The 24,582-nt window shown below is 40.7% G+C and overlaps 1 protein-coding gene across 1 annotated transcript in view; it reads left to right on the forward strand.

Moving 5' to 3' along the window:
- LOC134004738 (SLIT-ROBO Rho GTPase-activating protein 1-like) overlaps positions 1 to 24,582 on the forward strand; it is a 115,462-nt gene that overhangs the window by 66,077 nt on the left and 24,803 nt on the right. The window contains exons 2-5 of the mRNA XM_062444114.1: positions 7,619 to 7,704; positions 20,193 to 20,388; positions 21,451 to 21,505; positions 21,599 to 21,706. Of these exons, the coding sequence (XP_062300098.1) occupies positions 7,619 to 7,704; positions 20,193 to 20,388; positions 21,451 to 21,505; positions 21,599 to 21,706 (445 nt within the window). The remainder of the gene's footprint in view (positions 1 to 7,618; positions 7,705 to 20,192; positions 20,389 to 21,450; positions 21,506 to 21,598; positions 21,707 to 24,582) is intronic.

Here is a 24,582-nt window from a genome sequence, read left to right on the forward strand (position 1 = left end):
GCAGGACGACACAAAGGTTAAATACATGTTTACACAGAAGAAGGACTGTGGATTTTGTCCCCCATCACTTACTTTATAAGTGCATTATGAAGGCATCTTTGTGTGATTTCTTTGTTGTTTTTCTTTCATATTTCTGAAGATTTTTGTTGAAAGTCTTTGTTGCATAGTATTGATAGAGAAACACAACTTTCTGAAGCTCTGAATCAATAGAAGACATTTGTATTGAAACTGTTTCGCAGCGTCTGCTCAGTCTTACTGCTTTCACTGCTTTGTTGTAATTTAAAGTAGTTGTGTTTATTGATTTTACCTGCTGCATTCAGGTTTTTCAGTAAAAAAATGAAAGATAACAAGAGATCACTTTTACATAGAGTCTACAGCTCTGTCTTTGAATAGCTGAGAAAAAGAAAAAGTCCATAAACTGAAAACACATTTGTGTATCAGAACTTCTTTCCTCTCCCCTCACATTTATCTGCTGACCCTTTGGAGGGGCCCCACCCCTAGGTTGGGAACCACTGGACTAAACTAGCTAACTGTATATAAAGTAGTGTAAACTAGCTCCACCTCCAGCAGCTACAACAGTAACATGCTGCTCTAACACTGATGCTTCACTATTAATAATCTAATGATGTCATAATAATAATATATCAGTCAGAGGGACCAAACCACTACTTTACTGTAATACTGCATACTACATCACTATAATACTGCAGTACTTTTACTGTAATACTGCATACTACATCACTCATAATACTGCAGTACTTTACTGTAATACTGCATACTACATCACTCATAATACTGCAGTACTTTACTGTAATACTGCATACTACATCACTCATAATACTGCAGTACTTTTACTGTAATACTGCATACTACATCACTATAATACTGCAGTACTTTTACTGTAATACTGCATACTACATCACTCATAATACTGCAGTACTTTTACTGTAATACTGCATACTACATCACTCATAATACTGCAGTACTTTTACTGTAATACTGCATACTACATCACTATAATACTGCAGTACTTTTACTGTAATACTGCATACTACATCACTCATAATACTGCAGTACTTTTACTGTAATACTGCATACTACATCACTCATAATACTGCAGTACTTTAACTGTAATACTGCATACTACATCGCTCATAATACTGCAGTACTCTTACTGTAATACTGCATACTACATCACTCATAATACTGCAGTACTTTACTGTAATACTGCATACTACATCACTCATAATACTGCAGTACTTTTACTGTAATACTGCATACTACATCACTCATAATACTGCAGTACTCTTACTGTAATACTGCATACTACATCACTCATAATACTGCAGTACTTTTACTGTAGTTTTATTCGTAATGAAGTATTCTTAGATTGCTGTTGTTGGTACTTTTACATAAAGGATCTGAATACTTCTTCCACCACTGACTGGACCTCATTTCTGGATCTGGAGATGAAATTGGTGTTTATTTTAAGTGTAAAGAACGCGTAAACTCCCACGAAATGTCCGACTGAAAGCTAAAGTTAGTCAGACAGACAGCCTTGTTGACTTGTGGCGTAAACATTTTGAGACCCTGAATGTCTCTATTTCAGGCCTGCAGACCCTGGCTCTTGTTTTTCTGCAGAGGAGAGATAAGCCTGAGCAACAGGAAAAGCTATACACCAAACAGGACCATTAAGTCTCTGGTCCCATGTAATGCAGCATGACTTACAAATTACATCCTATACATTTTTACTACAGAGAGGCGGCTGATACAATCTGCTGCTCGACTTAAAGCAGGACAGGGGGTCCGCCCATGTGTCCTCATGGGGGGAAAGAGTTTCCGCTCAATTTTCTTGAGATGTATCATAGTCAAATATATCCTTATTTAGATTATGGCAATATTCCAGATATCTCCAGATAAGATATTTTCCAGATTTACAGGCAGTGTAGGTGACAGTTTCAGCTTCATATGGCACTAGTATCTATCTATCTAAAAACATCTGTTGGGCCGAACCTCATTTTGATCATGTGAAGTTTTTTAAAGGCCTGAAGAAGCTAAAACATCCACTATTTCTCTCATTTAAAGGATTTTTTAGAAGCCTAAAGAAGTTAAAGTTCTGTATTTGTCTTTTTTGTCAAAGATATTTCGATTTTTTAAAGCAAAAATGAGAGAAAGATAAGAAAAATTAACAATTCACGTTGTGTTATTGTTCGGTTTTATATGTAAATAGTGTGTAAATGTGCCAAAACAGCCTGTAAATGCACAGAAGTTTGGTTGTAATTGGGTGTCAGTGAGAAAAAAGTAAATTAATTTTGATGAGAGGAGTCGCTGACATTGATTTCTGTCGGCAGCCTACATGAAGAGTTTTAGAAAAGTGAGCGTTGAGGAATGAATGTACAACACTGCAGTACAGATGCTTTTGTTCCACCTGCCATGTCAGATTTTGTGTAAAGTGTTCTTTAAAAAATTGAACCTCTGGCGTGAAAACTGAGCCAAAGCAACTGTAAAATATCGCCTCGCTGTGCTCACTGCAGCTGCAACTGGAGGTCAGCATTTATCCGCCTGTTAGACGAGCTCAGTCACGGTGTGTTAGTGAGTCAGACCCAGTCGGAGCTTCTGCACCTTGTTTGTCTTTGCATTTATCACCGTGGAAGACACATCTGATCTCCTGGTTTCATCACTCATTATACTGTTGTGTGGAGCTCAGGAGGGAAAAAACCCAGAAGAGATGTGATACTCTCATGGCTTTCCATCAGAGGAGATCTGCTGCCACCTAGTGGTATAAAACACACATAACCTTAGCAATACTGGCAAATCATTTAAATCATGTTAAGGTATAAATACATACTAAATACAACAGATTATACGTTTTAGAGCATCCACAAAAGATCCTGCTGCAGACATTTTTGAAGTTGAGTTTCATTTTTTCATCTTGTACACGAACAGAATGAGTCTAACATGTGTTTTTTTTTTTAGTTTTGAACATATGAGGTCTGAATGAGGTCTGTAAAACATAGAATTTGGGATAAATGAAAAAAATAATTCCATGTTTTATATTGCCATGGCCTCAAAAAAGTAGGAAAAGCAAAGAATTAATTTTTAAATAGCACTTACAAAGGGTTAAGTGGTTGATTACTTCCAAAATCTATCTATGTGAAAGCCTTGGAGGAGGAAGCTTGATGGTTTGCAGCTCTATTTTCCATCTCAGAGTTGGTGACTGTCATTGTGGACCAGAACGAGGGACCACAGCACAGTGGCGGCTGGTGACAAAAATGTTTGGGGGGGCGCAGTTTGATGGTTGGTGGTCCTAGGGTTAGTGTCAAATAAGCCGTAGCACCACTTCATACCGCAGCAAAAAAATATAAATAAGAAAGAAAAACTAATCTAAAAACAACACAACACACTATAATGTCCCCTGGTTTGTCCCAGTATGGTATCTCTGACCCACAGAGAGAGGAATAAAAAATTATAACCAGACATGATAAAATGCCCATTTCACTCACATCACCTAAAGATACCATCAGTTAAAGCAGAGTTACCAATAACGTAATATGCTTAAAAAGAGACACCACCTATATTTTAGTTATTGTGTCTTCAGTCCTGATTTCACTGTAATCTGTTAGTTGTTGCAATACCTAAAGATGACAATAGATGGCGCATTAAGCACTATACACTGCTGTGATTAGGCATAATTTATTTAACTTATTTTAATAATGAAATGTACCCAAATCAACTGTAATAGTCAAAATTACTTTCATCATTTCTTATCCTGCATTTATGCATTTTAGTTTTTTACACTTCATAGTTATGTCTTTTATAAAGTATTTTTTTAACACTTTACAATATTAATAACAGCAATGCAGCTACTACCTGATCTTTTATATGTCCTGTTGGAGCTGCTAGATGCAGCCACTGACTGAATCTATGTTCCTCTTCTGGAGCTTGGCATAGCGGAGGTCTACATGTGGCCAGATGTGGTGAAACAGCTGCAGAAAGAGCTCAGCAATGCTAAGTCTGCTAAAAACAACTTAGCTCCATGCTATTGTCTCGATGGCTGCAGCTTTCTGTTTGATTTTTTTCAGAGAGATGTTTTAGGTCTCGTTCCCCTGTCATTGTCCACAACACTTCGGTGCTGACACTTTGAAACAGCAAACAGATTAAGCAATAAAAGGAATAACTCACACTGCATCCAGCTAGCCAGCTCCGTTGATCATAACAGCAGCAGGAGAAACTCTCAGCTCCTCCATCACCTGCTGCTGATTTATCCTCTTTCTCTCTTCTAGTTAAAGTCTTGTGAAATTAGGTTTTTGTAGAGAAATTACAAAATAATCTTCTTTAATTTCCGCGGCTCCACTTTAACGTCATCTCCTGAACCTACCGTCAGCAGGAGTTTGGGTGACAGCAGCTGACGGGAAGGCGTGAATGACAGCCGGAACTGTCCAATCACAGTAGATTAAAAAACATGAAACAACAACAATTCGCTGCCAATAAAAGTGGGCGTGTCCGGGGCGCACTGAGCTGCGCCCCGTGGGAAACGTGACGCAGGCCAATGAGAGAGCAGCCTCAGGTCATGTGCTTGTCAAAAGTTTGAGGGCTTGCATTGACTTCCATTAGTCCGGCGCCCCACATACAGGAAGTACATATAGAAATTAATAAAATACCATTTGGAATCTATTTATAATGAATGATGACAGGTGCTTAGAGGCTAACAGGACCATCTTGCTAACAAATACTATTTATTTCATAATTATTTAGCATTTTCTAATTCATTTATGTTTAATATGTTTAAGTAGATTTTGGCCAGATATTTGATGGGGGCGGCGCCCCAGCGCCCCGCATTGACCGGCCGCCACTGCCACAGCATCCTGCAGAGCCATGCGGGCCCCTCGGGTCTACACCAGGCGGGGAGTTCTGGTCCGCTGAAATGCTGCAAACGCGGAAGTAACTTAAAACTGCATTCTATAAAAAGGCCACCAGGGGGCGACCGTTTTGGTGTCAAAAGGACTTCCGTCTCTATACAAGTCAATGGAGAATTCACCAACTTCTCACTTGATTTCTAACCTCAGTAAACGTTTTCAAAATGTGTTTATGGTCTCAATCGCTAGTTTAAAGCCTTCTTCAATGCAGTATGATGTTCATTTGGGACATTTTGGCCTCCCTGATTTTATATTTGACGATAAAGCAGGGTATGCATTAGGGCGTGGCTACGTCGTGATTGACAGATTGATTGGTTCACAGGTTCAGGAGGGCGCCTCATGCTCCTCCTGATGCCCATATGCTGATGCACATATAAGTAGAATCCGTGTTTTTTTTTACCCAGCATGCACCGGAAATTTTCAAGATGGCGCTGCCCAGATATATACACTATGGTCTACACTTAACAGCATGACAATGATCCAAAACAAACCTCAAGACTGTCAGAACTACCTTAGAAGAAAAAAACCAAAAACAAACTACAAGAGCAATACATCTGTGGGAACTTCTGCAACAGTGTTAATAATTGATGTACTCTATTACATACACATTTATAGGGCTCAAAGCAATAAGGGTTTACAGTAGTATGATTAAGACACTTTATTCAGAGTCAGATTCTTCACTCCTCACGTTTAACCACTAGGTGGAGACAAATAGTCGTGAATGGTAATGCATCCTCAGTTTAGATACTTCGCTCAAAATCAGATTCCCTCCAAGGCTGTAAGAAAGCTGATTTGTTTCCCCTCAATATTCAGCGTTAAAGGATGAGTTCACCATTTTTTTGTCTTAAAACAACATTCAGGTGCTCGTGCACACTGAGAGAGGTTTTCCTCACTGTAATCATTCTTCCTGTTCATACCATTAGCAAATCCAAAATCCACAGTCCTCCTTCTGTGCAAAACTGTTTCTAAAAGTTAATTTAAAGCTAATATGAAGCCTCAGCCATCCATGAGTAAAATTAAGTCTTCTATGTTTAAACGTTACAGTGTTTTTAGTGCCAAAGCACCTTTTTTTGTTACTATACTTCCACCATGTAGTATTATAGTAGTATTATAGTAGTATTGCAGTAGTATTACAGTAGTATTACAGTAGTATTGCAGTAGTATTGCAGTAGTATTGCAGTAGTATTACAGTAGTATTACAGTAGTATTACAGTAGTAAAGTCCCTCTTTTTGTTTCTATACTTCCACCACAGCTCAACAGGGAAACACAAAGAGGGAATTTGATGCTTAAAAGACTGTAAATGTGTCAGATATCCACTTGATATCAAACTTTATGAAGCAGAATTTTGTTTTATTTCTTTTTTCTTATATTTAGCTCATTTAATATATCCATCACAGTGGCCGATTTTCTTTTAATACTTTAGATACATTTCCCTGATAACACTTATGTACTTTAGTTGGATGTTTGTGCAGAATGATATATGTGGAGAAGGCTGTTTTCATATTCACCTGTTAAGAGATGCTTGATTTTAAGGAGGCAGGTATGTGAGATCACAACTAGTTTGGAGCCAAATCCTCGTTTGATATTTAATTTACACAACAAGTGTGATGTGGAGACTTGAATCCTTCACAGGACTTCACAGTAAAAGAGGAAACATGTGGTGTCCAGCAGGAAAACTTTAGAAATTATACACATTTGTCTATATTTATAGATTCTGGATGTCATTAAAAGGATTTTAAACTTGTATTTTTCACTTGTTTTGTCCAACAACTGTATCAGAAACACATTATTGCTCCAAGAAGTGTATATATATATATCAGAATCTTAAATGCAATTCAGTTTTAAATTCAGTAGTATTTTACACTGTGATATTGATACTTTCACTGAAGTAAAGGATCTGGTACTTCTCCCACCGCTGTACGCCATTCATTAATTTCCAGGCTGTTCTGTGACTCACTGGACACCTTAGCTGTCAATCAGGCCTCTACTCCCGCCTCCAGCGCGGACACACCCATTTTCTCACCGGCGTCTCGTGCACCCCGTTATTAGTATTATCTTCACGCGCGTGGGTTGTCCGTCTGCGTGTGCACGAGCCCATGTGCGTTGCTGTATGGTGTGAAAGGTGACGGCAGGGTGAAGACAACATCAAACACCGAGACGCTCAGTGTGGTATGTGTGTGTGTGTGTGTGTGTGTGTGTGTGTGTGTGTGTGTGTGTGTGTGTGTGTGTGTGTGTGTGTGTGTGTGTGTGTGTGTGTGTGTATGTGTGGTCCATTGCATATGAGTGGGCGTGTGTCCCTCCCTGCAGACCGGTGCATGTGTGTGCATGCGCGCGGGCGTGATTGGATGTTGCACGAGCTACAGCTTCTTTTTTTAAATTGTATTTAAGTCTTTTTTTATTTATTGTACAAACAGGATGGTTTTTGCGAGTCCTCGCGGCGGTTGTCACGAGTGGGTAATTTCTCTGTGAGGGTGCGTGATTTTTCACGCGCTCCCCCCCTTACTCCTCCTCCTCCTGCTGCTCCTCCTGCTCCTCAGCGTGGAGGTGCGGGGCTACTACTGGCTGTGTTGTTGCGGCACTAGATGGATCTTACAAGCATGTTTGCGGGTGAAGCCTCGGGCCGTGCACGCGGAGGGAAATAAATTTGTTTTTTGCTTATTCTCTCTCTTCTTTTTTTTTTTTCTTTCTACCTGCTGATCAGTCACCTCCACTGTGGCGAGATGTCAAACTCTAACAAAAGCAAGAAGGACAAAGAAATCCTTGCAGAATACGAGAGCCAAGTGAAAGGTAAGATTGTCATTTTAATTGTAAAATGTTTTAAAATGATATATTCATTAAAATCTTTTGCACCTATGCAGACTGATTCTTGCAGTCACACCCACCTTTTCTCACCTATGCACGCTCACACTCACACAAACCAGCCACACACACGTATATAGCTACACACACACACACACACACACACACACACACACACACACACACACACACACACACACACACACACACACACACCTGTCTGCCAGCATGTTCACCACTCATGCCCATGCATTGGATTCAGGGTGTGTATGAGAGCTGACACCTCACCATGAGACGTCAGGATTTCTGGGTTCATCCGGAGTGCTGCATGGCGCCTGAGGGGGGGAGGAGGATGGGTTGTAGTGTGTGTGTGTGTGTGTGTGTGTGTGTGTGTGTAAGGGGGGGTGTATCTTGCAGAGCCCCTTGATCTCGTTCACCCATGTGTGTGTGTGTGTTTTTTTTTTACACTCAGACCTGAGGCGAGTGTGTCCTCATCTCTGACTGTCTGGGAATCTTTCTATTGGTATTCCTCTGAGCCTGTGACTGCAGCAGTGTGTGTGTGTGTGTGTGTGTGTGTGTGTGTGTGTGTGTGTGTGTGTGTGTGGTCTCCATACATATTACCTGATGGTGCGTCGCTACACTGTGGACATTCAGGTGATCATTGGTGACAATCAGCTCAGTACTGAAACAGTGGTCGCCATGACCGTGCGGGACAACCCCTTCTCCTCCTCCTCCTCCTCTTCCTCCTCCTCCTCCTCCTCCCAGCGCCATGGTTACCATCATCCCTGCACCGATGCTTCGTTAAGAGGGAGTCAAATGACCTTTTTATTAAAACTACAACTCCTAACAGGCCGCCTCGTTCACATTCTGCCTCATTTTCTTTCTGCACCAGCAGGCAGAGCCACCTCTTTACCTGCGGTTCAAAATGTCCGACCTTTACTAATGCGACACCTTACTTGGACACCTGCAAATGAGAGGAGACATCCGGCTATAAAAAAAATAAAACATTCCTTAACCTTTAATCTCTCTGTCTGATAATATTTCCTTTCTTTCGTCTCATTCTCTCCTCTGTGTGTCTCTCATGCAGCCTCTTCCTTCCTCCACATGGCTCTTCTTCACACTTGTTCTTCCATATTCACTTGTCACCTACGCCCACACCATCACCATCACTCTCACATTCTCTCGCTTTTTTCACCCAAATCCACGCCGAGCATTAGGAAGAAGAAGAAGGAGAGGAAAAGGAGGAGGAGGGAAATGATAGATTAGCTTCTTTTCCTTCCTTCCTTCCTTTTTTTCCCTCATTCCTCTTCACCGCACAAACACACACTTGCCCACAATGATTCGACACAAGAGTTTAAGTGATTAGATTTAATGGGGAGTAGTGGAGAACATTACAGCCCCCATGTGAGGTGTGTTTGTGTCTTGTTTTCACACACTCGTGCCTGTTTGTGTGTGTGTGTGTGTGGCCCTTGCTCTGGCGCCCCGCCAAACCACACTCGGGGATGCCCTGCATTGTAATGACCACTCAGAGTGAGCCCCCCTCTCTTCCGCCGGCCGGCCCTCTCTGCATCCTGTCGCCTCCTGTCGAGAGCCAAATGTATAGATCTGCTGTTGTAACTATGTGCTTTCCAAGTCTGCCTCCCTCCGCTTGTTCCTGATTGGTCGATGCAGGAGGTGGTGTGTAATGTATACACATAGAGAGAGAGTGAGAGAGAGGTGGCGGCCGCTCTCTCACGAGGAGGTGGGGTCTACTCGCTGAGGTGAGGTGAGCCGGGCGGAAAGGTAGAAGAGAGATTATGCACAGTGCTGACATTACATATTTGTGTGCTCCATAATGCTCCCGTACATTTGAGCATGCTTCTCATATAGCGGAGCGTCACCTCGCCAACGTGTGACATCTCCCGCGTCCGTCTGAATGAGGCGAGGGTCGTCTCTTAATGAGAAAATGCAAATGTGGTCGGATGACAAAAAAGAGGAAAGAAAGGAGCTCTGCAGGGGGAGAGGAGAAGACAGATGAAGTGTTTCCTCCTGCTGCAGCTCTTGTGTTTCTGCCTGCGTCTGCATGCAGGTGATTAGTGACCTCACATCTGCATACCTGCAAGACAGACAGACAAACAGAGAGACAGACAGACAGAGAGAGAGAGAGAGAGAGAAAGAGAGGAGGGGATGAACGAAGGATTGAGATAATGAAGTGACTCTTGACTGAGTAAATGTTGTGGAGGGCCGAATCAAAGGCCTCCGATCAGTGTGTGTGTGTGTGTGTGTGTGTGTGTGTGGCTGGTTTTCTTGATGATCCAGCGCTACTCTGCCCCCGTGTCCTTGGACCTGGTCGTCACGGTAACGGCCACCTCAGGAGAGACGGCGTGAGCTGTGACCTACTCCTGTGACATCATACACACATGTATGTTTATATAGATATATAGGAGCACACGGCTGCGCCTGACAATTATTTTCATTAGCGATTCATCTGTTGATTATTTTTCTTGATTAATTGATTCGTCGTTTTGGTTTTCAAAGTGGTGAAATGATGTTTCGTCTGACCAAACATACCACAACCCAAAGATAGTCAGTTTACTGTCATAAGACACTAAAAAAACAGAAAATAATCCCATTAAAGAAGCTGAAACCAGAGAATTTTAGCATACAACGTTTAACCTTCGTGTCGTCCTCCCGGGTCAAATTGACCCCGTCTGTTTTGACTGTTCCTTCTTTCCTCCCTCCTTCTCTCTTTCTTTCCTTCCTCCCTCCCTCCTTCTTTCCTTCCCACCTTCCTTCTTTCTTTCCTTCCTTCCTTCAATCTGTCCTTCCTCCCTCCCTCCTTCTCTCTTTCTTTCCTTCCTCTCTCTTTCCTCCTTTCCTTCCTTCCTTTTCTTCCACCATCCCCCTTTCTTCCTTCTTTCCTTCTGTCCTTCCTTCCTCCCTCCCTCCTTCTTTCCTTCCCTCCTTCCTTCATTCCTTCCTCCCTTCCTTCCTCCCTCCCCCCCTCCTTCTCTCTTTCTTTCCTCCCCTACCTTCCTCCTTTCCTTCTTTCCTTCTTTCCTCTGTCCTTCTTTCATTCCTTCCTCCCTTCCTCTTTTCCTTTATACCTCCCTCCCACCTTCCTTCTTTCCTCCGTCCTTCCTTCCGCCCTCCCTTCCTTCCTTCTTCCTCCCTTCCTTCCTTCTTCCTTGGCTCGAGGACAACAGGAGGGTTAAAAAAAAAAGACTTGATTATCAAAGTAGTTGGCGACTTATTTTATATCAATCGATCGAACTAACAGATTAATCATTGCACCTCTAAATCAGTTGCTAGTTTGATCTGTAAAACATCCGAGAACAGTCAAAAAATATCTGCCACTATATCCTAGAGTGTAAGATAGTGTCATTAAATGTCTCAAGTTGTGCAAAACCAGAAGATATTAAAATTACTATCATGTAAGACCAAGAAAAGCAGGAAAATATCACATTTAAGATCATGGAACCACAAAATCATTGGCTTTTAAAAATAACCTTAAAATGATTAATTGATCATGATCATAGTTACCATTACGTTATTAATTCTCTTTCACGCAGCTCTACACACAGATGAACACTTTTCACATTATAAAAAGTGAACACAGCTGAGGCCCGGATGGATAACATCAGTGTAATGAATCATTCCAGAGGATAATTCATGAATTAGTCACCTGCTTCATCACCAGCTAAGAGTTTGAGAGGCACAAAGGATGGAAGGAAGTCGTCACCCATCTGAGAATAGAAAAAGCTTTTCTGTTAGGGTCGTGACTAACAATCATTTCCCTGACTCATTAATGAATAGTTTGGTGTGTGAAATGGCATAAAATTATAAAAGCAACAAATCTTCATGTTTAAGAGGCCGGAGTGGATTGGATTTGAGTCTTGGTGAGTGCTAAACTACCATCAAACCCATCGGGAACCATTAAAAAACGATTCAATCAGCTCAGTTTCAAATTACATTCTGAAATGTTCCCATTTTGTCTCGTTTCGGTTTGCTCATCAATGTTTATAATACACAAATCCGGGTAGCTTGATGGTTTTGACAATTAAAGAGGACATATTCTGCACATTTCCAGCTCTATATTCATATTCTGTGTCTCTACTGGAATATCTTTGCATGATTTCCAGTTAAAAACTCCTTATTTATCTTTTACTGGTCCTTTATGCAGCCCCTCAGCTCCTGTCTCTTTAAGCCCCTCCTCCTGATGAGCCCACTCTGCTCTGATTGGTCAGCTTCAGGAAGCTTCCTCCAGCTCTGGAGACTGCGTAAACAAACTATAGTAGCAGGATTTCGCTTCTTCTTCTCCTTCTTTACTCCAAATGTCAACTTCTTTAAAATCCATCCGTACATGTTGGAGCCTGAATTCATACCGAAAAATGTGTGTGGACAACGTTAACAACCTGTGGAGCAACATTATTAATAAAAGATTACAGACAGTGATTTGTGAGCATTTACGATGAGTGGACGTCAAGATAGAAAAGAAAGAAAACTGAGCTTCGTCTTACATGCAGCATTTTAACATATGTTCACCTCAAGTTTTGGAACTATGACTTTGTTTAATATTCGACATTAGCAGTGAATAAATGACAAAAGATCACAAAAAGCTGATATGTCTTCTTCAAAGCTCACTGTTAGTTTTGTCTATGTGACACCTGAGAAGATGAATAAACACATACGACACCGCAGACTGTCCAATAAATACGATTTGTTTCTACCATATCTTAGATACAACAATGTGTAATTAGTTTTCCTCGGTCAGAACCAAATGTACCAACTACTGAAAGTGTAAAAGTGTAAAATTAAACTACAAGGAGACAGTTTTAGCTTCAGATGAATTATGTTTGTCAGCTTAAGTTGGTGGATAATTGGACGAGTTCATTGTGGACCGACGAGGACCATCAGCCACACGAGTTCTGACCAGCCGAGCGGTACTTTGTCTATGATTACCGTTAAAATCATTTCACTACTTGAACTAGGACTGGGTATCGGTACTCAATACCTTTGAAGTTATTGACAGAAATAAATCGATACCAAGTAGTATCGAAACGCCTCCTGTCAAACAATCGATCCTTTTTGCACCCAGAGCTAGAACATATGATGTATTATATAAATATATTTGTATGGACTTGCTCAGAACCAATCAATGCAAGCATTCTTCGATTTAATGCGACATGTGATTGGCCCACTGCCACAGCAGCTACAGTACGACCCGCCTGTGGTGGCGTTTTATGCAATTCAATGCTTCTATTCACATGATGGGTATCGAATGAAGTACTCACTTTAAGGGTACTTGGATCGGTACTGGTATCATCAAGCTCTAACTGGAACTCAGACTCACAAAGAGTAAAGTTTATTTTTTCCCTCTGCAAATTACAGGCTTTTATAAACTGCTTCAGACCAGAACAATTTACACATAAAATCTCACTAATGTGCTGATTAAATCTCATTTAACTTTGTCCTGGATGCCGTAGAAATGACGCCACTTATTTAGATTTTAAGCTGGCGTTGATGGTGTTTAGAACAGCAAATCTAAAAGGTTTCATATGGAAAAAAGCAGCAAAATTGACATTTATCTTTACGAAAATGTTGCAAATTGTTGTATAAATGTAAAACTGATGATTGTGCATTGTCCTCCTTCCTGGTTTCATGCTTTGACCCTCGATGGTGCATGACCCCGAGTCCTCTGTCACCTCCAGAAAAAGCATCAAAACGATCTCTCGGGAGCGTTCAGATTGAATCAAAGATTTCACGAGACAAATTCTTTATGCTGGAGTATATTGTGTCTGCATACTTTTCGCCGTGTCAGTGTTTTGCCACATTTTGCTGTGCTTGACTGTAGCTCCTTTGATCAAAGAGGATGAGTCTTGTCGTTCTGGGGGGGGTGGGAGTGTTACGAGAGGACACACAAGGAGGTTTCTAAGAAGAAGCCTTTCAGACATCAAAAGGTTAAGCGCGGTGGATGTCCTCCTTTCACTTTCAATTGACTGTGATCCAAGCAGAGGAGTTTCATTGATATAATCTCGCCTCCTCAGTGGATCTGCTTAAATCCTCCTCATTTACTACAATAGAAAACCTTTTTCCTCCTTCATATACAGACGGACACACACACACTCAGCTTTAGGGCTGCTGCCACTGATTATATTCATTATCAGTTAATCAACAGGCAGCTCATCTGATTATGGTAATTAATTAATTAATTGATTGTTTGGACTGTAAATTGGTAGGAAATAGTGAAACATGTAAATTGTAACATTCTGGTGCCCAAGGTGTCGTCTAACAAACTGTCTAATACTCATTTTCCTGCAAGCTCCCATTGACTCCCATTCAAAAAGCTTCAACTTCTCTCTAGAAACACTAAGTCAATCATTTTTTTCAGTCATTCAGAGTCATTGTGGTCTCAATCTCTAAATTCAGGCCCTCTAATAAGTGTGCTGGTTGTCATTGTGGAAATTATAGCTCCATTAATAAGACTTGAAGGATTACAGTAGGTTTTGATGTCTGCTGTGTGGGTGTTGATTGACAGCTGTGATTGATTGTGGACTAGTGTTGCAATATTTTATAACGTTTACTTGTTACTTGAATACAATATCTGCCCTCTTGGCGCAATTTAGCTAACATTAGTCCAATGCTGTGTCTCAAATCACATACTTCTGTGTAGTACACTGTGTACACTTTGTACTTGTGCAATGTGCAAGTTTGATCGCTTAGTGTTGCCTCAAATCAAACAAAGCCGTTGCACACTTACCGGAATTGAAGATTAGCTCATTAGCAAACTGATGTTAGAATTTGCATTATCGTTTGTGGTACCAAATCATTACAGACTGCTAAATTAACCCAATAAACCTTCTGATAGCTTATATATATATATAACAGTATAATGGTGCTTAGTGCTAAAAAACATATGTATAATTTACATTTGTATAACGTGGTGATGTTCCCCGTAGTTACAACGTCCTCAGCTGCCGTTTCCTGTTTGGAAAGTGATCCTTCTGCTTCAGCTACGGAGCCAAGATGGCAACCGTTAAGGGGGGGAAACCTCCATAGTTACACACTCAACTTTTTAACCATTTTGAGTGCAACCATCCAGGTAATCATAGTGCTGCATTTTATATACTATACTTCTCAGTGTAAATGCACTTATACACTCTATATTAAGAAGTGATCCCCATTAACTGTTACCCAGGCAACAGCTACTCTTCCTGGAAGTGTAAGTACAGAAGAAGAGATTTGAGACACAGCACAAGTGTGTAGCTCTCTGTGTTCCCAGTAAGCTAACGTTAGCTGGGTTTGAGGTAGTGGGTCGTGTTTATAGAGCGTGAAAGACAACTCCTCCCGTTCTCCAGGGTCCTGGCTCCAAACAGGACAAAATGTGCTGACCATAAGCTGCAGAGTGGCTCCAATGATAAACCACGAGTGACGTCACACCTCGCTACGTCCATCTTTAAATACAGACTATACTCATCATGAGAGGGGCATGAGCGTCTGCACTAAATCTCATAGCAATCTGTTCAGTAATTGTTGAAATATTCCAGTAGCTGGTTAGTTTTCATTCATTGAGGGTTTTAACTCAACAAATGAATTCATCAGCCTCTGGAGACGCTCTGCTTCTGTTAGATGTTTAACGTAAAGAGTCTCGCTTCACTTTGTAAGCAGCACAGTTTACAGCATTTAAACCCCTTTGATGTTTGTGGTGTCTCTGAAATTCCTAATGGATAAAGTATGAATGGGATTTGCAAGAGTCTGATGAACAGAGCTTGTTTTATTCCAGAAAAATAAAATACATCAAAGATTCATCACCTCGGAGAATATTTGGTTGTTTGTTTCTCTGTGTTTGAATGCTGCAATTGAAATGCTGAACCTTTGGGACCACAACAACCATCATCTGTAAATATAAAGCAGCTTTTCAGTGAAACATTGTGAAAACTCGGGTCGAATCGTGCTCGAGTAAGAGCTGAGCTTTCTGCTTTCTATAATAATTACAATAATGTTCATTAAAGTCAATATTAAAGAGAATAAAACAAATGAGATTGAGGTAGAAGTCACACCTGCTACAAAAGGAATATGTTTGCTTGTTTTTGGCATTTTTCACAGATACCTCTCTTATTGAAGAACAACTTCTGATTGCAAAAAGTCCAATTTGTGGTGTTTTTTTCCACCATAATATTAATAATAAACATTATTTCTATAGCACCTTTCAAAACCGAAGTTGCAAGATGCTTCACACAATGCAAAATGAAGAGAATAACATACACAAAACACAATAAAACAATAATGAAACATAAATAAATGAAACGTTGAACAATAAACAAAACAACAAATAGCAGCAATTTTACAATATTATAAAAATGTCTGTTGGTATTTCAACTATTCCAGAAATTACACACCTACAAAAATTAGTGACAAAGCTTTTTATAACAGGTTCTAAGTTTAATCATCACGTACTACATGTCCTGATTTTTGAGAATGTCCTGAAGTAGAGAATATTGACCGACTTATTTACGATGTCTGCTGATCATTTATTCAACTCCTCCTCCGAAAAGCGACTGTCCAATCATAGCTTAGCAACCGTAACTAGGCACGGCAGGTATGTTAGGCTTTGGATTCCTCTACATGATGCACACAGTGTTCAAGATTTCATTATAGAGTCATCTTATGATTTATTTAAATTATTATTAATCCGCTAAGATTTATGGAGGCCCTAAAGTGTAAAACACAACGTGACATTTTAAAAAAACTACTTATTTTGTTAAATGTCATGTTTTGTATCTTCAGGCCACCATACAAAAAAATATGAATCGGTTAATCCATTCATTTTCTAAGAATTATGATGGAAAAACACAACAACAAAAATATGACATTTAAAAAAACAACACAATATTTCACAAAGAAAGGTGTTTGTAAAGTGTTGAAATGTTGTTGTATTTTATTAAATATTGTGTTTTGCACCCTTTGGGCCACCATACGGACTAGTAAAACATAATTTGAGGAGGAAAGATGGAAGGAAAGAAGGAAGGAAGGAAGAAGGAAGGAAAGGAGGAAGGAAGGATGGAAGGGAGGAATAAGGATGGAAGGAAAGATGGAACGATGAAAGGAAGAAAGGAAGAAGGAATGAAAGGAGGGAGGAAGAAGGAAAGATGGAAGGATGGAAGGAAGTTAAGGAGGGAGGAAGAACGAAAGATGGAAGGAAGGAAGGAAAGATGGAAAGATGGAAGGAAGGAAGGAAGGGAGGAAGTAAGGAAGAGAAGACAGATGGAAGGAAGGAAGGACGGAAGGAAAGATGGAAGGATGGAAGGAAGTTAAGGAGGGAGGAAGAAGGAAGGAGGGAAGGAAGGAAGGAAGAAAGGAAAGATGGTAGGATGGAAGGATGGAAGGAAGAGAGGAAGAAGGAAGGAAAGGAGGGAGGAAGAAGGAAAGATGGAAGGATGGAAGGAAGTTAAGGAGGGAGGAAGAACGAAAGATGGAAGGAAGGAAGGAAAGATGGAAAGATGGAAGGAAGGAAGGAAGGGAGGAAGTAAGGAAGAGAAGACAGATGGAAGGAAGGAAGGACGGAAGGAAAGATGGAAGGGAGGAAGAAGGAAGGAAAGGAGGGAGGAAGGAACAGTCAAAGCAGACGGGGTCGATTTGACCCGGTAGGACGACAAGAAGGTTAAGATTTGAATCTTTACATATCAAACACTAAACGATCTTATCTGCCGACTGCCAACACCGACCGACCCAGACTGGGACACGCTCGCTCCCATCAGTCATCAATCAGATTCATAATCAGCTGAGCGGTCGTCATGTGCACCCCCGTCTTTAATTAGTGAGTTTTACATTTACAGGTGCTGCTAGGTGGATTTTTGTTGCTGTCATACAAAAACGAGGCAAGCTTCTTTTTCTTTTTTCTATTTTTACCCCCCTATTGACCAGCTGCTTGCAATAGCTTATAGATTGATAGATGAGAGAAGTTTATTGATCCCAAAAGGGCAATGAAAGTGTTTCAGCAGCCACTTAAATATACATAAATCAAGATGCAAGAACAATGAGGTAGGTAAAAGAAACAAATGCAGGTCAAGGCTAAACCAAATGACTCAAATACTAAAAATGATATAGAATAACTAACAATATAATAGACAGTATGATATACAGTTTGGTGAGTATACACTGACAGATAAGAGAGTGCTGTCAATCTTCTCTCTCTGTCCCAAAATGTGGATCTGTTCCTTTAACCATGACATGGCATAAAGCATCAGTGGTGTTGCTATGGTTACTTGCCCAGTAGAGGCTCAACACCAGTTTTTACAAGAGTGATTAAACCTCTGATCACTGGGACACCCCCAAATCATATTTGGGATACCCTGTTTGGCCAATCAGAGGCAAGTGTTTCCCCCCTGCCCTGAAGTGAAATGTGTCACAGCCGTCTGAGAGTCAGAGTAGAGAGAGCAGCGGAGAGAGCAGAGACATTCATTTAGATATGACTGTTGCAGATTCACACGTTCGCAGTGCATGAGAGCAACATGAAGTGGCAGCCATTTTAAATTAGTAGCCTAACAACAGCAAAGCGATGCCAGAATCAATACACACACAAACACAGAGTATCAGAGGGAGACAGTTTCATACACTCGTGGGGACCAAGGGCCACAGCGGTTCTCAATAGAGATCTATGAAGCACATCCTGCAATCTGTGTGTGTGTGTGTGTGTGTGTGTGTGTGTGTCTGAGTGAGTGTGTGTGTGTCTGTGTGTGTGTGTGTGTGTCTGTGTGTGTCTGTGTGTGTGTGTGTGTGTGTCTGTCGATGCGGCAGATTCAAGCTCTTGCCTTCACCTTCCTCATCACATGGTTCACACACAGTGTGTGGTTGCCAAGACAACAGGTCGTGGAGTGGATAGGGTCCCCCAGGGATGGGTGGGTGTGTGTGTGTGTGTGTGTGTGTGTGTAAGAGGTGGGTTTATCATTGTGTATTCTGTACCCGCTCTCTCCCTCCTGCTGCAGATAGATCCAGCTCTGAAACAGCAAGACTAGTGAAGCGTGCAGCCAGGCTTTACCATGCTGACTGTAGGACTGACTGAAAGTGTGTGTGTGTGTCTGTGTGTGTGTGTGTGTGTGTGTGTGTGCATGCAGTGAGTGTTTATGTGTGTGGCTCTTGTAATGCGGTCAGAGGATGCCGTCCAAGGTGACTCCTCTGAGAAAAAATGGACAGTGTTCATCAGTAATTATGAGGGATTAAAGAGACGGAGAGAGAGAGCGGAGGGAGGAGAAGACGGGCGGTGCACAATAAGCTGATTAACTGATCAGCTGATCAACAGAAAATTAACCAACGTCAATAAGAAATTCATCAATTCATTGTAGTTTATCAAGCAAACACGGCTTCTCAAATATGAGGATTCTTTCCTCTGTTTTATATCACTATTCGGGCTGCTGCTAATGATTCATTCCATTATTGATTCATGTGTAGATTATTAGTTGTTCGATCTATAAAATGGTGAAAAATGCGAATCACTGTTTCTCAAAGCTCAAGATGGCGTCTTCAAATGTCTTAAACACTCCACAAGCCAAAGATATTTAGTTCACTATCACATAAGACTAAAATAAATTAGAAAATATTCTCATTTGAGTCGCTGGAATCAGAGAAATTGGACATTCTGCCTTGAAAAAAGGACTTTAAATGATTAATTGATTATCGCCGCGGCTCCAGTCATTATAAACTGAATATATTTAGGTTTTTGGACTGTTAATCAGAATAAATCAGCAGTCTGAAGATGTCACTTTGGCCTCTGCAAAGACATTTTTTGATAAATTAGATTTTTCTCCATGCATGCAAAATACATTATGGATAGCGATGGGTCAGCTGACTAATTTGATTTAGACTGAAATATCTCAAACTACTATACAGCTGCAACGATTAGTCAATTAATCGATTAACTATATTAATTAACAACTTTTTTGATTATTGAATATACAGTTTATTCAGTTTTTTTAAGCAAAAACACTAAAAAGTTGCTTTATGTAGCTTCTCAGATGTGAGGATTTAAAGCTTTTCTGTGTCATAGACGATAATTAACTGAATATTTTTAGATTTCTGACTGTTTTGGACACACAAAACAAGACCTCTGAAGACATAACTATGTGCTTGACATATTCCACTATTTTATATCTTATGTATTCTATATATTTATAGACAAAACAATTCGAATCGATGAAGTTATTGTTAGTTGCAGCTCCGAACTATTGGATGGGTTGCTGTGAATGTTCAGGATCACCAGATGTTGAATCCTGCTTCTCTTCCTCCAGCGCCACCAGCAGGTTGAGATTTGTGGATTGAATTTTAAAAGCTTTGATGATTAAGATTTAACTTTTCATCATTTAAAATTGTGCAACACTTTGGTTTATGGTCAAATACCTAAAAAAAAAAAAAAGAACGCGATTTTGCTGCAGTGGATAAACAAACTAACAGTGACATCCATGTGTGTTTTTCCCTGTGTGTGTTTCCGTGTGTGTGTGTAGATGTTCGGGCCCAGTTGGTGGAGCAGCAGCGCTGTCTGGAGCAGCAGACGGAGATGCGGGTCCAGCTCCTTCAGGACCTGCAGGACTTCTTCAGGAAGAAGGCCGAGATCGAGACGGAGTACTCCAGAAACCTGGAGAAGCTGGCCGAGAGATTCATGGCCAAGACGCGCAGCACGAAAGACCATCAGCAATACAAGTAGGGCCGAGTGTTTGGTGACTGAGAGTGGAACGTGAAGGAAGTGTGTGGTTAATATAAAATAAAGAAGAAGATATTAAACTCTTTGTGCCTCATTAAAGACATTTTTGGCTTTATATTTTTTATTTTCTTGATAGTTTGGGCTGTGTTCATTCTTATGGCTTCAAATTCTCCAAGGATATTCTTTTTAATATGTATTTTTTTAATTTTAATCAATCACTTATAATACTGTAGGTTTATAATACACTGTATTATACACCAGGAGGCTCAAACTCATCTTCATTCAAGGGCCACAAACAGTCCAATTTGATCTGATGTGGGCCGGATTATTAAAAAGATGGAAGGAAGGAAGGAAGAAAGGGAAGGATAAGGACAGGGGGAAGGGAGGAAGGAAGGAAACGGACAGGGGGAAGGAAGGAAGGGAGGAAGGAAGGAAAGAAGGAAGGAAGGAAGGGAAGAAGGAAGGGAAGAAGGAAGGAAGGAAGGAAGGAAGGAAATGGACAGGGGGAAGGAAGGAAGGGAAGAAGGAAGGACAGGTGGAAGGAAGGAAGGAAAGATGGAAGGAAGGGAGGAAAAGAAGAAAGTAAAGACAGTAGGAAAAGATGGAAGGAAGGAAAGAAGGGAGGAAGGATAAATGGAAGGAGTATTACAGTAGTATTACAGTAGTATTATAGTAGTAAAGTCTCTCTTTTTGTTACTATACTTCCACCACAGCTCAAGAGGGAATTTGATGCTAAAAACACTGTAAATGTGTCAGATATCACTTGATATGAATAACTCAGACTGATGAAGCTGATCATCTACTTTTAAATGACTGTGTGGAAACATTTTGTCCTCCATCACTTAACATTGAAAGCACATTTGAAGGAGATCTTTTAATAGTCAGTATGAACAGGAGGAATGATTACAGAAAGTGTTTGATAGTTAGCACTTAGTGGACAAACACTATCATTTAAGGAGAACTAATGCTGCCTTATCAAATTGATCTTCCTCATATAAAAGGGTGTGAAATTGGTAGAAATTGCATAGTTTAAATCTCTCCTTCTCTCTCTCTTCTTCCAGAAAGGATCAGAACCTGCTCTCTCCAGTCAACTGCTGGTATTTGCTGCTAAACCAGGTCAGCTGCAGGTGTTTGTGTGTTTGCTTGTTTGGCCCTTTTATTCTACAATATGAAACCATCAGAGATATTCCCTTTTGTCTATTTTTCCAGGTGAGGAGGGAGAGTAAGGACCACGCCACCCTCAGCGATCTCTACCTGAACAACGTCATCAGCCGCCTCACGCACATCAGTGAGGACTCGGCCCGCCTGCTGAAGAGGGTGAGCTGGTTTATCTGATCCTTCTGCAGCCGTAGAGCTCCATTGTTGTTCCGAAAACTAGTAAAAACCATAGACTGTATATAAGAAATGGACGTAACATCCGTGACGTCACCCATTGGTTTTTGGACTGCTGCTGGGAAGCCAATAGTTTCGGATCTGAGCATCGCCATCTTGAAAATTTCCGGTGCATGCCAGTAACACGGATTCTACTTATATGGACATCAGGAGGAGCATGATGCGCCCTCCTGAACCTGTGAACCAATCAACCTGTCAATCACGAGCCACGCCCTAATGCATACCCTGCTTTATCGTCAAATATAAAATCAGGGAGGCCAAAATGTCCCAAATGAACATCATACTGCATTGAAGAAGGCTTTAAACTAGCGATTGAGACCATAACTACTTTTTGAAAACGTTTACTGAGGTTATAAATCAAGTGAGAAGTTGGTGAATTCTCCATTGACTTGTATAGAGACGGAAGTCCTTTTGACACCAAAACGGTCGCCCCCTGGTGGCCTTTTGATAGAATGCAGTTTTAAGTTACTTCTGTGTTGGCCTCGTTTCAGAGGACCGGAACTCCCCGCCTGGTAAAAACACGTGATTGAGCCACACAGCTGCACCATAAACACACTCACACACACACTCTGTCCTGCTGCCAGAAATATTTACTTGAGCATCAAATGTAGATTCATCCGCCACTGAAAATAGTCCCCAACAAATGCAATATAAACTATAAACTATAAACTAAATAAGGAGTTTTTAATTGGAAAGCATGCAAATATATTCCAGTAGAGCCCCAGAATATAAATATATACTTGGGAAATGTGATTGATACGTCTCCTTTAAATCAGGTTGATTTTTCTTGATACTTTCTTTCATTGAGAACTCCTATAAAGACACTGAATAAAGCTTTACATTATATGAGCTGTTTTAAATGCTTAACTAGTAAAATAACTATTAACTTCAGGTGTTAAATAAATGTAGTGAAGTACAAAAATATATATTTTTTAATCATCTATTCATCATTTTTGGCCCATGAAACATCATATTTATAATACACATTTTGCACAAACCTTAAGGATATTGAGGTTTCTGCACTTTAAGACAAAGAAAAGCAGCAAATGCTTAAATTTGACGACGTAAAATCATCTTTTTTTTGGCATTTTTGCTGTAAAAAAAACACCTAAATGATCAATTGATGTTGCTGCAGATTCATTTTCTATCTACTTATTGTTGCAACTCTAAACATTTCAAATACTAGTACAAATACCTCGACGTAGTATTTAATTAAAGTACTTGGGTAAATGTGCTTTGTGACTCTCTTCCTCCAGGCCTGTTTTTTTTTTTTTCTTCTTTCATTCGGCTTCTTTAAGTAGAAGAGTTGATTCTAATGAAAAGTAAAGTCAGTATTCCCCTGAGCTCTGTTAGGCGGCCTCGGAGTTTAACAAATTAAACACGCACTTGCAAACACACATACACACACACACACACATACACACACACACACACACACGTGCACGTACGCTCTTAACCGCCTCCAAGTTTAGCTCTCCGTGTTCATTATTAATCTCTCTTCCGGCTTGTCTTTTATTCATGCTAACTAAAGTGCAGCGCCTGCCAGCAGCTATAAACTGCAAGACCTCCATCACAGCCGCCACATCCATCCCCAAAAAATATAATCTAACCCATCTGCTCGGGAAGAAAAGAAAAAAAAGAATAGAAAGGGACACTGGGAAGAGATGGACGGCTGAGTGGCCATGACAACACTGACAGCCCCGTGGCCATGGCGACGGGCTCAGCTGATCTTTTTCTCAGCGGGCGCTATGGGAACGGGATTCATCCATCCTGGGATTCCACAGTCATTTAGCATAATGCAATATTAATGTGGCGCTGCGCTGCCACATAACTCCTTCCCCGAAAACCGACCGGCTGTTTAATGCATGAGACAGAAATTCAGTTTGAGTGCAGAGCTCGGCTCGTTTCATTTATGAATTCGTTTGTTTGCGTGTGTGGTCCAAATCCATTTATTTATCTGCCTCAAAAGTTCCACCCGCTTGATAAATCACCGGTGTGTCTTTGCACGCTGACACACTGTGTGAGAGGAAGTGTGCGTGTAGAGGGGAGAGGAGACTCAAGAGGAAACTGGACATGATTTCACAATAAGGGAGAGGGACGGAGTTAAGAAGCTAAGACACTAATGATTCATGTTTATACCAGGCGAAGAGTTCCAGTCCTCTGAAATGAGGCCAACGCGGAAGTAACTTAAAACGGCATTCTATCAAAAGGCCACCAGGGGGCGGCCGTTTTGGTGTCAAAAGGACTTCCGTCTCTATACAAGTCAATGGAGAATTCACCAACTTCTCACTTGATTTCTATACTCAGTAAACGTTTTCAAAATGTGTTTATGGTCTCAATCGCTAGTTTAAAGCCTTCTTCAATGCAGTATGATGTTCTTTGTGAAATTTTGGCCTCCCTGATTTTATATGTGACGATAAAGCAGGGTATGCATTAGGGCGTGGCTACGTCGTGATTGACAGGTTGATTGGTTCACAGGTTCAGGAGGGCGCCTCATGCTCCTCCTGATGCCCATATAAGTAGAATCCGTGTTTTTATTTTTCCCAGCATGCACCTGACATTTTCAAGATGGCGCTGCTCAGATCCGAAACTATTGGCCTCCGAGCAGCAGTCCACAAACCAACGGGTGACGTCACGGATGTTAGGTCCATTTCTTATATACAGTGTATGGTTTATACGCATATGACTGACTACAGCATTATGATTTTGAGCCTGCTGGATGTCTAAATGAGCCTGAACAAGCAGCGATTTAAAGAAATAATAGTTCAGCTGCAAGAAATCACAATAACAATCTTGTAAAG

This window comes from Scomber scombrus, chromosome 22 (genome assembly GCF_963691925.1).
Source record: "Scomber scombrus chromosome 22, fScoSco1.1, whole genome shotgun sequence".
Classification (NCBI taxonomy): domain Eukaryota; kingdom Metazoa; phylum Chordata; class Actinopteri; order Scombriformes; family Scombridae; genus Scomber; species Scomber scombrus.